Source organism: Vanellus vanellus (assembly GCF_965231255.1).
Source record: "Vanellus vanellus genome assembly, chromosome: 30".
Classification (NCBI taxonomy): Eukaryota; Metazoa; Chordata; class Aves; order Charadriiformes; family Charadriidae; genus Vanellus; species Vanellus vanellus.
In genome coordinates, this window is record NC_138935.1 from 787,723 (window position 1) to 804,656 (window position 16,934).

At 53.2% G+C, this 16,934-nt stretch overlaps 1 protein-coding gene across 1 annotated transcript; it reads left to right on the forward strand.

Moving 5' to 3' along the window:
• Nucleotides 1–522: 522 nt before the first annotated feature.
• AKAP8L (A-kinase anchoring protein 8 like) lies at nucleotides 523–15,460 on the forward strand. The gene is made up of 13 exons (XM_082496589.1): nucleotides 523–564; nucleotides 2,086–2,118; nucleotides 3,238–3,478; nucleotides 5,619–6,087; nucleotides 6,513–6,636; nucleotides 6,800–6,855; nucleotides 7,498–7,534; nucleotides 8,969–9,077; nucleotides 9,436–9,577; nucleotides 10,038–10,143; nucleotides 11,934–12,064; nucleotides 12,858–12,953; nucleotides 14,296–15,460. The coding sequence occupies exons 1-13, from the start codon at nucleotides 552–554 to the stop codon at nucleotides 14,812–14,814; spliced, it is 2,076 nt and encodes a 691-aa protein (XP_082352715.1). The 5' UTR covers nucleotides 523–551; the 3' UTR covers nucleotides 14,815–15,460.
• Nucleotides 15,461–16,934: the final 1,474 nt, after the last annotated feature.

The following is a 16,934-nucleotide window of genomic DNA, read 5'->3' on the forward strand; positions in this document are numbered from 1 at the left end:
TGCCCCGCGCACGCGCACGCCGGGGGCGGGGCAGACACGCGTGTACGCGCCGTCGCGGGTGGGCGGTGCGCGCGTCCCTGTCGGGGGCGGAGCCTCCGCGGTCGCAGCCAATAGCGGTAAGCGGCGCGGCGCGGGGAGGCGGGGCTGGAGGCCCGCGGCAGGTGTGCCGCGCCATTGGCGCAGGAAGGGTCAGCCCGCCCCTCCTTCCCCCGCAGCAGTCCAATCAGAGAGCGGAGCGCGAGCGGCCACGCCTCCTTGCCAGGCGACAGCCGCGCCGACCAATCAGCGCCCGGCCTTGCGGGTTCCATTGAGCGAGGAGCCCGCCGCGCCGCGATTGACACCTGCGCCCGCCAACCGCCGCGGGGGCCGCCCTGTGGAAGGCGAGGAGGGGGGGAGGCTGGACCAATAGCGGCGGGGGTGGGGGGAGCCGACCAATGAGAGCGGGGGAGGCGGAGCGGGGCGGCCAATGGGGCGGGGAGGCGGGGCTCGAGGGCCGCCGTTACCGTCTCGCGCAGGAGGAGGCGGCGGCGGCGGGCGGCGGCGCCGCCATCATGAGTTACTCAGGTGAGAGGGCGGCGGCGGCGGCGGCGCAAGATGGCGGTGGGGGCGGCCCCGCGGGGGAGAACCGGGACATGGGACCCCCCCCCCCCCCGCCTCCCCCGGGGGCGATCGTGAGGCGGCAGTGACGGAGGGAGGGGGGGTGAGGCCGGAGCCGCCGCGGCCGGGAGGGCCCCTGAGGGGAAAGGGGCGCCGCCGCCCTCCGTCCTCCTGTCAGAGGGGCCTCAGGGCCCCGGGGGGGGGGGGGCGGCTCTACCTCAGAACCCCGCGGTGATCTCGGCCCCTCCGGGGGGAGGGGGGGGCGGTTAAAAGGAGATTCCGGCCCCGCCGCGGCTGGCGGGGGAGAAGGCAGCGAGTCAGGTGCTATTTCTGACAGGAAAATTGATTTTTTTTTTTTTTTAAATTTTTAATTTTTTTTTTTTTTTTCTCTTCTTCTTCCCTCGAGCTTAACGAGGTGCCCTCTGATTTCTGCCTGGCGGCGGCAGCTGACGGGAGCGCCTCATCCCCGCTCAGGTTACGGCCGTCGCTCCCCTCCTCGCCTAATTTGGGGGCGTTTTTTTGCCTTTTCTTCCTTTTAAATCTCGAGGGGGTTTTATTATATTCCTTCGCCGCCTCCTGCGGCGGCACCTCGCCTCACCTGTGGAGTCGGGTGGGTGTAGGAAGCGATTTGCCGCGATATTGGCGGTTTTTTGGCTGGAAGTGGCCGTAACCGAGAACGGGGTGGGTGGGGAGGGAAGAAGGAAAAAATAAAATTAATAAATAAGCTTTCTTCTGGGAAGAGGAGTTTCTAATTAAAGGGGGAATCGCGGCGAGAACGAGGTAACATCGCTTTCCCCATAGCGCGCGCGCGCCTCGGTTGATAACGAAGGGGAGCCGCGCGCCTGTTACCCCGCTTAACGAGGCTGTAATTGCTTTGAAAATGAATGTTGGGGTGACGGTTTCCCGACGGGACGTCGGTGTCCCCGGTTGGGGTTTCTTCAGCCACCGTCTTCCCATCCCAATATCTCCATCTTCCAGTTGGTTTCCTGCAAGGGCAAAGTGCAGCGATGCCGTCGAGACACGTTTCGCCCCAAAAGGGCGTCTGAATGTCAGTCTCGGGAGGCTGTAGGTCGGCGGACGATGGGATTAAAACTTCCCCGATGTGTCCCGATCCCTTCTTTTTAAGCGTTAATCGGCGCGGGGTCTATTCCGTGCGAAAGCCCTCCTCGCTTTCCCGAACATTTCGCCTCCGCTCCCGACATACGCGGTTGGAGAAATCGTTAGCGGGAGCTCAGCTCGAAATTAAAACCTGATTATATTTTTTGGGTGTAAGACAAGCAGAGGATTTGGCTCTGGCGGGGCCGTGTGACGGCTGGGGCGAAATTCAGGTTCCGATTTCTCCGCTATTTGGTGCAAGACTTGTGGGTTATTGGGGCCGTCGCTCCGTTTTGACGCTGGGTAATGAGAATCTCTTTGGCCGCGAGCACCAGGCTAACGATAAACTCGTCTCTAATTGCTTTTTTTTTTTTTTTTTTGCTCTTTTTCTAGGTTATGGAGACTGGAACTCTGGGACGAACAGAGGCAAGTACAGTTAAAAACTGGAGTAATTTTCTGGCAGATTGGTTTATTACCTTCCACTTCAGCTGCGTTTCCTGAGCCTGAGGGAGACGCGCCGAGGTCGGTGACGCTCAACCGCCGCCCCCGCCGCGGCGCAGACCCCCCTGTCGCCTCTTTACTGGCGATTTTCTTCTTTGCTTTTAAAAATTCCCCTTGAAGCCAGTGGAAAAGTTTGTTGCTGTAAATGGTTGTGCAGGAAAACCGTTCGAAGCAGAATATTTGGGTTTGGGGCTTGTTTTTGCCAAAAAAAAAACCAAACGAAACCCAACCCTGTTCTGATTGGGAAACTGCATGGGGTCGGTGCGGGCGATGATGTAAATCGAGACTTGGGGAGACAGCGGAAATACAAACTCCCTCTCCACGTGCTCCGGGAGCCAAAGAAAAGGGCCGGAGGGGGAGAAAAACCTATGTTTTTGAGCCTCAGCAGGCTTTTAACTGGCTTTGCGTGTTATTCATACGGCGGGGTTTTTCCTGTTTGTAACAATTTTGGTTTCCTCAGCAAGAGGAGAAGCTTCTCTGTCGCTTTCCGCTATAAAACGCGTGGGAAACGCGAAGCTGGAAGGGTTTTTGCTTTCAGTGTCTTTGAAGAGGACAGGTACGCGCTCCAGTCTCATCCCTTTGGACTTAAGGGGTTATAAAGCAGCTTATATGTGTCCCGGCGAAGGTACGTCCTAACTGCGTTCCTCCGGCTACCGACAGCTTCGTATCAAACTGAAAAACAGCTTAAAAATGGTTCTTTGATATCTCTGCGTTAACCCAAAGCAGATTTTTTTTATGGAGGCTCTGCCTTGGCCTCGTTTATTCCTCTCCGGAGGAGGTTGGACGGAGGAAGCTTTAGGCTGTGGCTGTTTTATGGGACTTACAGGAGCAAATTGTTCCCTTAAACCTTTGTGAGCTCAACGGTTCAAAGTTTATAGGTGACGTAAATAGAAATTTGAGTTGGTTTTTTGATGTTGTTTTTTCTTTTTTTAATTATTTTAACTCCCTGTGGCGATTGCTCGGGGCATCTTAATTCGACTTAAAATAGTAGCGGAGGCGGTTAACTGGAAATAAACCCAGCTCTTTTATTTGTTTTTATTCCAGGTTACGAGGGATACGGTTACGGCTATGGATACGGCCAGGATAACTCGGGGAATTATGGATACGGCATGGCCACGTCGAACTCCTGGGAAATGGCCAATTCGGACGTTGACATGAATCCCGATGGTTCGGGCGGTGGCAACGCCGACGCCGTCATCGCGAAAATGAACCAGCGCTTAGACATGGTGTCGCACATGGACGCGGACACGATGCAAGGAGGACACTACGGATCCGGCGGAGACAGGTGAGTGTGGGGCACGAGGTGAGGAGACGCGGTAACGATCTGCTGCTCGTTAAAGAGTCGCTGCTCGGTTTGTTCCATGCTGGTCTCGTTCTTGCCTTTTCCGGCGTCGTGACTCGAGCGAGGAGCGTCCAGAGCCGGCTCAGCTGTCCTCCTCTTGTCTGCTCTAACTGTAAAATAGGATTTTACACTAAGTTTTCATCCATTTTTTTCAAAAAAAAAATAATAAAAATCTGAATTTGGGACTTGCAGCGCAGCGTTTCCAACAACGGCTGAAATTTGGGGTTCTTCAGTAAAAGAGTAATTGCAAGGAACGTTCTCGCGAGCTTGCTTCTGTACTTCTGGAGCAGTGCTAAGGCAAACAAGGCGCTATTTCATACTTAATCTGAGTTTAAATTAGTAATTTCGACTGCTGCTGCTGCAGTGAGGGTTTTGTAGCCAGAGTCGCAGCAGATGCTCAGCTGTACGACGTAGTCAACGCCTCGCTGATCTTTATTAACGTTTAAGTCCTAATAAACGGGATGATTTCCTCTAAGATTTCTTATTTATTAACGTGCACTGTGAGTTTGGAGCCAGGACTTGGTATTTCTGCAGGGCGATGGCTTGGGCCAAGTTTTTAATGCCTTAAATAAGTTGGACAACGCAAAATTCGGGAGGAAATATTACTGAATATGATGTGACCGTTTTCTACTCCGCTCCTACGCTTCCAGAAGAGTGAAGCTCCTACGAAATGATACGTCTGCCTCTCCCACGAAGTGATACATCCATATGGCTATATCCAATCGATTTGTTTTGGTGGCTTGCTTGCTTCAACCGCGCTGCAAGGGGGTTGCCGAATCATTCCCTGGATTCTTGTCCCTTCCAACATCGTTTTGGGTTTCTCCTCTTTGATCTGGTGCGCCGGCGGTCGGCTGCTCGCAGACACGCTCCTGCTGCCGGAGTGTTTCCACCGGTTCGGTGCCGCCGCACCAGTTGGGAATGGGCTAGGCTTTATTAAAAAGCCATAAAATTCCGATTTCTGTGCAAGAAATAACAAGAAACGCGGTGAGAGGAAGATAAATCACTTGGAGAACGTCGGCTCCGGAGCAGGAAAGGAGCTGCTCGCCCTCCAGCTGCTCCGGCTTACGCGTAACCGGACACGAGCAGCTCCTCCATCAGTGCCTGACCTGATTTTGTAGCCCCAATGTCTCTCCTTGGATCATCAGGGTGACTTTCTTCTCACCTTGGAGCCACGCTAAAGTCTCTTTTTCCCTCCCCCCGATAATTCCCACCTCCGGGCTCTCAAGGCCGCGCTGTAAAGCGCAGCGGGTGAGGGATCGCGCTTTGATGAGTCTCGTTAGTTCAGCGTCACGATCTTTCCTTGAGCACCGGGTTTCCTCCTCGCCTGCCTCGTCACTCAAAGCGCCGCTGGCGAGCACGCGAAGCCTTAAATTCCAGCACAAAACGTTTTAGCGTTGAAGAATATAAAGTTAGAAATGCTCCACCGCCTCATTTCCAGGAGGGAAGAAATGAATTTTAAATCAATCGGGGCTCTTTTGGCTTTCCAGATGGGGAAAAGAGTCCCGTAATGGATGGATTTTGTATGGGGAGTGAGGAAGGATGGGTCTGGAGTCGGTCTTTGGCTGTGCCAAGGTGTTCCTTGAGCAGCTGAGGAGTAAATCACGCCGTTCCTGGACGTGTTTTCGGATAAGGTGGAACTCGCTGTGAGGACGAGCGGCTCTGGGTTTGCTTCGGCCGCTCCTAAAGCTCGTTTTGAAGCAGGAGTTGGGAGCGGGGATGAAGCGATAACCCCCGACCTCAGCTGCTGAAGGAACATTTGCTCAACTTAGTTATTTATTTTTATTCTTTTAAAATATTTTTGTAATTCTGGAAGAAACGGACGGTTTGAGGGGCTCCCTGGCATCAGGGTTTTCCTCTGTCTAAAGGTCTCTCTTTCCTCCCCTGCTGGAACTGAAACCTTGAAGCTCTGTCATCACCTCTTGCTGGTCCATGTCCTGTCCCACCACGCAACGAAATATGTCCCGTGTTGCATGACGCGTCTGCCGATTGACGAATTAACGCAAAAAGCTGTTTCTGAAGGGTTTTGTTGGCTTAACCTCTGCTGCCGTTTCTCAGTGGTGTCTCGCTGCCGCCTCTCTTGCAGGTATGACTCGTATGAATCCTACGACTCGAGGTCTTCGATGAACGACCGCGACATGTACCGATCCGGTTACGATTACAACGAATCCGAACACGACAACGATAACGCCTACGAAGGTCACTACGACAACTTTTACGGGAACCGCCGGGATCAATACCAGAACAGAGCACGGGATAATTTTGGTCAACGGGGTCAGAATTGGGGTAGAGACGGACGCAATAACAGACCCATGGCGTCTTCCTATCCCGGGCGCATGGGCGGACAGTGGAATGAACATCCGCAATCGATGGGATCTCGAGGTCTCGGTCCCCACGGCTCCTCCAGGCTCCCTTCCCTCTTCTCCCACAACATTATCCCGGAACTTGGCATGTTCCAGGGAATGCGAGGCTTTTCGGGAAATATGCGTTACGGAGGAGGAATGATGAAACAACGAATGAGGAGAAACTGGAAAATGTGGGACTCGGATTTTAAAGTAAGTACTTGTGCGATATCCTCCCACCTAGAGACTTATTCCCCAACACATCTGCGCCTGCTGCCCCGAAGGGCTCCAAAATACACTCTGGGAAGCGAAAATATAGAATTGCGGCTGTTATTGCGCTTTGTAGCGTGTTTTCTCCTAAGCAGATGGAGGAGGCTGCGCTCAGTTGTGCAGCGGTATTGATATATGGGACGTTTTAACCCTTACAAACTTTGTTTTCTGAAGGTAGGAGAATATTGCGGTCCTTCAGGGCATAATCCCCTACATTACGGGGTGGATTACGTCCTTTCTGTCAACTCCGCCTGTCAGAAACTTAAGGCAGGAAGCTTAAGTCCTTCAAAATGAGTGAAATAAGACATTGCTGGCTGCGGAGGGCGCTTGCTCGTATCGCCGGGGTTAACCTTTCTCTTCTCTCGCAGCCCCAGAAAAAGAAAATCAAAAAAGATCTCACTGCCAAGAAGCGGAAGCAAACAAACAGCTCCGACGAACCCGACAGCAAGGCAGCGAAGACGGACGGCTCCGATAACTCCGACTCTGACAACGGTAAGAGCCGAGCGGCTTCGCGGCGCTCTCGGGAGCGGTATAAAGCCGCCGTTCTCTTTATTTCCATTGGTCATTGTGCTTTGCCGCGCGTTTAACGCGGTGGCAAATCTGCTGGTGTCGATCTGAGTTACTCTCTTGATGCTGACTGTGGTGTTTCTTTCAGAGGAGGGAACAGAAGGAGAATCGGGAGAAAAAGAGGAGAAAGAGGGCTCCAGAGGCGTAAGTAACTCTTGAAAACTCCTTTATCGTGATTAAAAGCTGTAGTTGTGGTTGGAGGTGGTGAGGGCAGATCCCTGGACTCCCGCGTTATTCCCAAACCGAGTCTCGGGGCAGAGGCTTGGCCGAGTAGAGGGGAGAGGATGGAAGTAAAATGCTCCATGGAGGGAAGTGTGGACGTTACAGGCGCTTCCCAGCTCCACCCACCGGCTGCAGTGTCACTGCGAGACACTTCCCGGTGTCGAAACGCAGTAAAACAGCTCTGCGCGAAGAGCTTAAAGTAAAGAAAACCCCCCAAATTCATTTCCTGCGATGTGGAGAATTCCGGAGCGTGGGATTACGTTGCTTCGCTGTAGATGGGGACCGAAGGAACCCCTCCGTTGGCGCCCTTCAGCGCGGTGGAGGGCGATCTCTCGGATATAAGACCTGCAGGCGTTGTAGAAGCATCTCCTGCCGAGCGAATGGGCACCGCACCGGAATATTTGGCGCTAAGGGATCGTGGCTGGATCCGGTGAAGATGTCGCTCCTCCGTGCGGTGCTTTGAGTGCCTGGGGAGGGCTGGAGAGTCTGGGGAAGGTGTCAAAGCAGCCTCCGGACGTTCGTTTTCCCTAGGTGGTTTTAACTTTCCGACGTTGCGTTTTTTAGGAGGGGGAAGATGAAGAAGGAAAAGATTCGGAGAAAGGTGAGTTGGTGTTCGCGATGGCTCATTTGCGCTCCGAAGCTCCGCGCGGAGCATAACCCCCTTCCAGTCGAGGGCTCCGACGTGGCCAGAAGAGAGATTTCCAGTTAAATCCGATGGGTTTTCAGGCTCCTTTGGTTCTTAGAGTCCGTTTGTCTTGTGGCTTTGCTGTCCCTTCTGGTCCGTTGCGTCTTGGTGACCTGAGCTAAACCTCTGCACCTTCTCCATGAAGGGCAATTTGGCTTTCGGCGCGTGTCCCCGAGTCCCCCGGGGACGCCGGTGTGGTGCTGTGGTAGATATCAAAGGTGGGGTCCTACAAGCGAGAGCGGTGGCGGCTCCGGTGGGATCGCATCGCCGTAGCCGGTGGAGAGAAATGGGATTGGGGGCGGGGGGGAGCCCTTCCCAGGGCACCGATTCACTTGTTCTTCAGGATGAGACCCCGTCAGATCTCCGCTGACGGGGGGACAGGGGACTAGCTCAGCTGTACTGTCTGCATTTAGTCAGATGAATCCCATCCTTTGTGTCTGCTCAGGGATAAGGAAATGCTGTAAAAGCCCTGCTAGGGAGGAGCTGGATCCCTTGGTCAAGGTAGGTTGGTGAAGCCGCTAACCTGGGGCTTAGGGAAGCAGATTTAATTTCCCCGCTGTGCCGTAGACTTGATTTTTTATTTTTTTTTTTTTGGGTAAGTTGTTCGGGCTGTGAAACGGGATGGAGTTTCCCGGTTTGGAGAGATGAGACCGGTCGGAGAAGCGTCGCAATCCCCGAAGGGTGTTTAGAGAAGGAGGAGGGCTGGAAAGAAACCTCTTGGCAAGGTGTCGTCCCACCGGTGGGCAGTGGGAAATTTGATCCCGGGCCGTTCCCGCACAGAGAAGCAGCTTTTCTATCCCAAAAATAAGCGGTGGAAATTCATCCCCCTTACCCAAGCTTTGTCGCGTCGCTAGCGGTCGCTTTGAGGCTGAACAAATCCGAGCGGGCGGTACTTAAAAAAAAAAAAAAAAAAAAAAAAAAAAACAAAAAAAAAAACCCTGCAACTAATTAATACTTTAAACCAGTAGTAGCAAATAGTAATTAAAATAAAAAGCTGGGAAACGGCGTTAGAGTCTTTCTGCCGTGATTCTCCCCTCTGTCCCCCACCCACCAAACCTGTCCCAGCACAGGTTTGGGGTTGTTTTTTTTTTTTGTTTGCTTGGTTTATTTTTTTTTTTTGTTTGTTTGTTTGTTTTTTATTTGAAAAAGCTAATTTGGGGTGGACGGCGCTGTCGTATAAACCAGAGGTTTATCCGTAGTTTGCCGGCGGGAGCAGCGTCTTGACTCGACGGTGTCTCGATGTCGTGCGGGTTGGTCGGGCTGACGACTAAACTTGTGTAGGGAAATTCTCTTTAATCAGGTGGTGTCCTCCAGTAGTGCCCTGAAATCCAACCTGCTTTAAACACTTAGGTGCTTTAACAATTCAAGAAGAGATCAGTCAAATCAAACGCAAATTGCAGGCGGGCAAGAAAACTCAAGACAGGCAAAAGAAGAGGCATCGGGATCGCATGGTCGAAAGGTAATGTCTCTTATTTTATCTTATTTTAATTCTTTTAGCGATGTCGCTTCCTTCTCTGGGACTGTAGTACTCGCAGCCGGGGTCCGTCTTTTTGTTCCTAGTTTGTCCCAGTGCTTTGTCTGTTCCTTGTAGAAGCTGCTTTGCTCTCCTGCCAGTCTTCTTGCCGTCCGCGCTTAAAAAAGAAATAGAAACGGGGAAAACCTCTGGGAATCGCCCCGTAAACGCGTAATTCCATGAGTTTATCTGCTGCCCCTTAAATAGAGTGAGGGAGCAAATCCGGTGAGAAGGCGCTGCCGTGTAGAGCTGGACCGGATTGGATCAAATATCCCTTCCCTTCACCTCCCCACTCTCTCAACAGGATCCAGTTCGTTTGTTCGTTATGCAAATATCGGACCTTCTACGATGACGAGATGAACAGTCACCTCGAGAGTAAATTCCATAAGGAACACTTCAAATTTGTTGGAACCAAGTTGCCTCAACAAACAGCCGATTTTCTCCAGGTGAGCTTCCAGCTACGTTTCTGTCCCCTAGGCTTAAGAGAGTTGCATTATTATTATTATTATTACTATTATTTACTATTAATAATTATTTTTTGAGCTATTATAAAGCTCCTAAACTGCCTCTCTAAGTAACTGTGGTGGAAACTGCTACAGAAGGTGGAGTAAAGTTGGGCTAAAGCATCAGAGGCGCTACTCCGGCTCTGCTTCGACTGCCCTCTTCTTTTGAGGAGGTCGTTTAACCTCTGGTCTTACTGGTTGCGCTGGAAGGAAATAAAATACTTGTCCACCACAGATTTTGGGTGGCCGGAGCGGGTGATTTGAGTGCAGAAAGGCAACGCTACCTGCAGGACGACACGGGGGGGGATTTGTAGGACTTTTTGGAGGAGCACGCTAGAGAGATGTAGCTAAAAGTGTGTGTGTGTGTGGGAAAAAGATTAATTCCAAATATTCTGATGCACAGGAATACGTTGCAAATAAAACAAGGAAAACTGAAGAGCGTCGTAAAGCAATTGAAGACATTAACGCGGTTATTCAGCAGATTTATAGGGACCAAGATCTTACACAAGGTGAGACTTACGACCCGTGTGCGCGCAAGAGTTCCTTTGTTGCGTGTAACCGCCGCCTAGTCAACTCTAGAAATAGTAAAATAGTAAAAAAAACAAAAACAAAAACAAACAAAAAAAAAACCAAAAAAAAAACAGTAAAAAGGGGAGGGGAGAACCTGCCGGTGATGCTGAAGAGTAAAACCCACAGTAGATTCGAGTGCACCGTCAGCGGCTTCAGGTTATTACACGGTTTTGTGAACACAACATAAACCATTAGGGGGGTGAAGAGGGGTTTTTTGCAAACCCGCAGTGCTGACGCAGCTGCAGCGTGGGGAGGAGGAAGAGGACGCTGGGGAAGGGCTGAGGAGGAGGAGGACGCTGGGGAAGGGCTGAGGAGGAGGAAGAGGACGCTGGGGAAGGGCTGAGGAGGAGGAAGAGGACGCTGGGGAAGGGCTGAGGAGGAGGAGGACGCTGGGGAAGGGCTGAGGAGGAGGAGGAGGACGCTGGGGAAGGGCTGAGGAGGAGGACGCTGGGGAAGGGCTGAGGAGGAGGAGGAGGTTGGGGAAGGGCTGAGGAGGAGGTTGGGGAAGGGCTGAGGAGGAGGTTGGGGAAGGGCTGAGGAGGAGGTTGGGGAAGGGCTGAGGAGGAGGAGGAGGAAGTTGGGGAAGGGCTGAGGAGGAGGAGGAGGAGGTTGGGGAAGGGCTGAGGAGGAGGAGGAGGAGGTTGGGGAAGGGCTGAGGAGGAGGAGGAGGTTGGGGAAGGGCTGAGGAGGAGGAGGAGGTTGGGGAAGGGCTGAGGAGGAGGAGGTTGGGGAAGGGCTGAGGAGGAGGAGGTTGGGGAAGGGTGGCGGAGGAGGAGGTTGGGGAAGCGTTGAGGAGGAGGAGGAGGTTGGGGAAGCGTTGAGGAGGAGGTTGGGGAAGCGTTGAGGAGGAGGAGGAGGTTGGGGAAGCGTTGAGGAGGAGGAGGAGGTTAGGGAAGCGTTGAGGAGGAGGAGGAGGTTGGGGAAGCGTTGAGGAGGAGGAGGAGGTTGGGGAAGGGTTGAGGAGGAGGAGGAGGTTGGGGAAGGGCAGAGGAGGAGGAGGAGGAGGTTGGGGAAGGGCAGAGGAGGAGGAGGTTGGGGAAGGGCAGAGGAGGAGGAGGAGGAGGTTGGGGAAGGGCAGAGGAGGAGGAGGAGGAGGTTGGGGAAGGGCAGAGGAGGAGGAGGAGGAGGTTGGGGAAGGGCAGAGGAGGAGGAGGTTGGGGAAGGGCAGAGGAGGAGGAGGAGGAGGTTGGGGAAGGGCAGAGGAGGAGGAGGAGGAGGTTGGGGAAGGGCAGAGGAGGAGGAGGAGGAGGTTGGGGAAGGGCAGAGGAGGAGGAGGAGGAGGTTGGGGAAGGGCAGAGGAGGAGGAGGAGGAGGTTGGGGAAGGGCAGAGGAGGAGGAGGAGGAGGTTGGGGAAGGGCAGAGGAGGAGGAGGAGGAGGTTGGGGAAGGGCAGAGGAGGAGGAGGAGGAGGTTGGGGAAGGGCAGAGGAGGAGGAGGAGGAGGTTGGGGAAGGGCAGAGGAGGAGGAGGAGGAGGAGGTTGGGGAAGGGCAGAGGAGGAGGAGGAGGAGGAGGTTGGGGAAGGGCAGAGGAGGAGGAGGAGGAGGAGGTTGGGGAAGGGCAGAGGAGGAGGAGGAGGAGGAGGTTGGGGAAGGGCAGAGGAGGAGGAGGAGACAGGAGGTTGGGGAAGGGCGGAGGAGGAGGTTGTGGCACAGGCCGGAGTAAAATCCTTAACACAGCACAGATCCCCGGATTATTTTCCGGTTAATACTCTTCTTCTCTTCCTTTCCAGATGTTGGCATGGAGCATTTTATTAAAAAGGTGGAGGCGGCTCACTGTGCCGCCTGCGACCTCTTCATCCCAATGCAGTACGGCATCATCCAGAAACACCTGAAGTCACTCGACCACAACCACAACCGCCGGGTGAGAGGACGAGCGGGCAGCCTGGCGCCGCAGGGGGGGGTCTCGCAGCCTTCAGCCGCGCGAATTTGGATGGGTTTGAGAACTTTTCTTCATCCTCTTGAGTCCCTCTCTCCACGGTCTGCAGTTAATTTCTTGATATTCTTGCGGCCCCCCAAAATCTTTCCCTTTGCTCCCCGGAGAGCGGGATTAAAGCACCTTCAGCGAAGCCTCGTGCCAAGGTGAAAGCGAGATCTTGGTGTCTCGTGCCCCGTTTCTTGCAAAATCGAGAGCTTTGTGCCTTGCCCGCTTCCGCCTACGCGTAGGGTGATGTTGTCACAGCTTTCCTACGTCCCCAAGCAGCGATCCGAGGCGACGGCTGTCAGACGACAGCTCCTTTCGAGGTATAAAATAGCTGTATCGGCACGCGACGGTAAATCTTGACGCGTTCCCATCTGCGGCGCTCGGCTGTTCAGCTGTCTTCGGCTCCCCACGCCTCAGCAGAATCGAAACGTGCCGAATTTCAGCTTCGATCCCCAGAAATTGAAAGATGAAACGATCCCGCTGATGAAAGTGGGTGAAACAACCCACGCGGTTTTTCCTTGGCTGCCTCATACTCCCCTAGAATTTGGGGGAATATGCAGAAAATCTCCCCATTTCTTAAATATTGCTGTGTTGTCGCCTACCCAAATACCTAAATTCACTCTGTGCCGCTGTAGCCCGTCTTCCGCTGATGAGATATGCCTAATTCCTGGCCTTGTAAGTTAATTCAGAACGAAATCTAAGTGCCATTTTTTTTTTTTGTCCTCCCATACAGGCCATGATGGAGCAGTCCAAGAAATCGTCGCTAGTCGTTGCGAGGAGCATTCTCAACAACAAACTGATCAGTAAGAAACTGGAGCGGTACCTGAAGGTAGGGATTTACGGAGCTGTTTGGTGCAGCGTCGAGTTGGCAGCAACGCTTCCATGCTGTAGGAATTCCGCGGTAGCTGCCATTGACTAGTAAGGGTGCTTATCGGCTGAAATTTGAGGCAATTTGGGAGTTTTGAGAATATATCGGATTCCTGGTTGCTGATTATTATAGAATCACAGAATGGTTAGAGGTGGAAGGGACCTTAAAGCCCCCCCCAGTGCCACCCCCTGCCCCGGGCAGGGCCACCTCCCGCCCAGCCCAGGTTGCCCCAAGCCCCGTCCAACCCGGCCTTGAACCCCTCCAGGGATGGGGCAGCCACAGCTCCTCGGGGCACCCTGCGCCAGGGGCTCACCGCCCTCACGGGGAAGAATTTCCCCCCGCTGTCTCCCCTAAATCTGCCCTCTGCCGGTGCCAAACCGCCCCCCCTCGTCCCACGGCTCCCCCCCCTGACCCAGAGTCCCCCCCCAGCTCTCCCGGAGCCCCTTTAGGCACTGGAAGGGGCTCGGAGGTCTCCCCGCAGCCTTCTCTTCTCCGGGCTGACCCCCCCCACCTCTCCCCGCCTGTCCTCCCAGCAGAGGGGCTCCAGCCCTCCCAGCATCTCCGGGGCCCCCTCCGGCCCCGCTCCACCAGCTCCGTGTCCTTCTGCTGTGGGGACCCCCCGAGCTGGAGGCAGCACTGCGGGGGGGTCTCCCCAGAGCAGAGCGCAGCAGAGGGGCACAGTCCCCCCCTCGCCCTGCTGGCCACGCTGCCGGGGATGCAGCCCGGGTGGCCGGGGGCTCGCTGGGCTGCCAGCACACAGTGCCGGCTCACGGCTTCTCCCCCACCGACCCCCTCGAGTCCTTCTCCTCAGGGCTGCTCTCCATCCCTTCATCCTCCAGCCTGGATTTGGGCTCGGGGTTGCCCCGACCCACGTGCAAGACCCTGCACTTGCCCTTGAACTTCATGAGATTCACGTGGCCCCACCTCAAGCCTGTCCAGGTCCCTCTGGATGACATCCCTTTCTTCCAGCATGTCACCGCTCCACGCAGCTCGGTGTCATCCGTAAACTTGCTTATTGATGCCAATGACTTCTCCTGTCATCTCCTGCCCCACATGTTACACCGAACCCTGAGCGAACAGGATGAGCGAGGTCTCCAGCTTCAATTTTGGCCAGGGACGTGACTGTTGCGCCGTCGCCGCTAATATTAGCGTCGAATTGAATTCTCGAGGCAGCATCTGCTTTTGAAGCAACCGTTACGCTCAGCTTCTTGGGAGGGTTTGCTGGCGCGTTGCCGGTGTGAATTCCTCGAAGCAGCTCGAGATAAACTCGCAGCAGACGAATGTTTGTCTTTTCTCTTTTCAGGGTGAGAATCCTTTCACGGATGACCCAGAAGAAAAAGAGGAGCATGAGGAAGGAGAAGGAGGAGCCAGTGGAAACGTAGAGGAAGGAACAGCAGAAGGAGCGGATGAAAACAAGGATGAGGAGGAAAATGCGGAAGAAGAAAATCCGGAGGAGGAAAATGCGGAAGAAGAAAATCCGGAGGAGGAAAACCTGGAAGAAGAAAATCCAGAAGAAGAAAATCCAGAGGAGGAAAACATAGATGAGGAAAACAAGGAGCCTGAAGAGAACCCAGAAAGAGCTGAAAACAAGGGAGAGCGAGAAGAAAGAGGGACAGAGACGGAAACAGAGGCGCAGCCGCAAGCACAAACGGAGGTGGAGCCGGATGCAGAAAATGCGGAGGAGCAGAATTCCCCCCCTGCAGAGGAATCTCTCCCCGAGGAAGAAGAGCAACAGCCAGTAGAAGGCGTGGAGGTAGAAGACGAGGAAGAGGAAGAAAGCGAGGAAGCTGCTGAAGCACAGGAGGATGAGGATGTGGAGTAAACTCTGGATGGGGAAACGGATGCGTAAAAGACCTGATGTATTTGGTTGTTTTTTTTTTTTTTTGAAAAAAACAAACATAACTGTATCTGTGAATTTCATAGCACATGTTTTTGAGTTCTCATTCTACTAAACTCACTTAGGCAGTGGAAGCCTTGACCTGTAAAGTGATGATTTTTTTTTTTTTTTTTAAATATAGGTATTATTATTTTTTTTTTTTTTTTTACCAAATCTTCATTTTAGTAGCTAGGTTTTGTGCGGTCTCTGTTTTTTAGATGGCTTTGTACTAGGAGAATTTCCTTTGAGCATGCGTGCAAACCAGTGCTACTTCACAATCTGGCAAACGAAACTTCTTCTCTTCCCCTCGAATTGAAACTTTTCTATATTTAACAAAGATGTGGTTTGTCCCTTTTAGTCTGTCTGTCTGGAAACATCAGAAATCGGGTTCTGGGATTTTAATTTCTGCCGTGTAAGCCGTTAAGGTTCTGCATAACTTCCATGTGACTGTAATAGTTTCCCTGATGTTTTATTCTTCCCTTTTAATGCGGAGCGAAACTAAGTGGTGTCAACATTGTCTTGTTTGTAAAACGCTTTCATTTTCAAGGTGAATGTTTTGGTGGGTGGAGATAAAAGGACGATCCTGAGATTATCCTGTGACTCTGCCTTAATTTCTGGTGCCCCGGTAAAGCTTGGGAGAGGTTGGAGGCTTAGAACCTGTCTGCAAATCCTCCGTCTCCATGATCTGGTTCGTTATTTAGAGTTTGGCTCCGCTTTCCTCTCTTCAGTGCCGCAGATGGAGCCGACTTCCTCTCCTGCGCTAGCAGTAAACACTTGGTTGAAGCTTAATCGTCACCCGGAGTACGGATTCTCCTCTCTGAAACGAGGGAGAAATAAGGAAATAAGTTTCCCTGACACCGCAGAGGTTATTCCCGCTACGGAGAGAGGCGACCGGGAGCTTTCCTGCCGGATGGGTTGACGGATAAGGATGCGCTTAGCCTCGAATCACCGGTCTGACACCAAATCCCGTCTTACAAACCTTCGACTCGGTGTAAATAGTTTGTACGGGAGAAGTTTTCCCCCCAGTGACGGGCAGAAAGGGAGATTTGAGGATTAACCTGAAGACAAAGTGCTGAGTCTGCTCCTGATCTCAAACCTTTTCCTCCGGCGTGGCTCCCTGGTGGAAGCGACCGCCGGATGCTTCAGCCGTGCCGGTGAAGTCTTCTGCGAGCTGAAGGGATTGCGGGATGGAATCGAGGAGCTCTGTGAGAGGGAATGTTTCGCCTCCTCCGTGCCAGGGATACTTTATTCCCCATGAAAACACCGAGCTCAGGTCCTGAACTGTTTATCCTTGCCTTCCCAAGCGGTGAACCCCATCTGCTGCAGATGGATATCTCAGACTAGTCCTGGAAGATTCTTTTCCAAACAATTAATACCCGGAGTCGCTAAATAGCTCGTCAGCGCTGTAAAGAATGTGGCTTTTTTCCTCTCGTGTGGGTATGGCTTCATCCCGAGGTCGACCCTGCGAGCTGTCGGGTGTTGAGCGATTCGGCTGCCGCTTGCTTCTGTCTTTTTCCGTGGATTTAATCGGATAACTACCAGTTTTGGGGTGTTTTAGCATATTAAGCCTGATCCCCGGATCTTGCTTTGCTGCGTCTTTGAGCTCAAGAGCGGCGTGAGCGCCGTTAGCGCGCTGCGGGAACGAAGTGGGGTGCCTGGGAGGACAGTGGGGGCGCTTGAGGGTGGTACGGGGGGGGGGATGGGACGATTTTGAAGGCTGTAAAAGACGAGAGGAGGGTGCGGGGTTAGAAAGCTGCATCGGAAGCGTAATCTTCACACATTTTTCTTTGCTTTGAAGGCAGACGGGCCTTCGGCTAGCCACCAGCATCTGTTCAAGTTTAGCCTGTGCCAAGAAAAAGAGTGTTAATTCCGTTGCCTTTTACAGCTGCCGGCTTTTCCTCCTCCCTCGGCAGAGCTTTGTGGCGATTTCCAGGTTTCCTCCTGGTTTTTCCTCACTGTAAAAACCCTCGGATCTAGATTTGATTAGCCTAGATTTAATTAGCTGATCCCATCCTGATGAAAACAACTGGGCTTGGCTTCGTTGAAGCGTTCAGACCTGCGCTTTG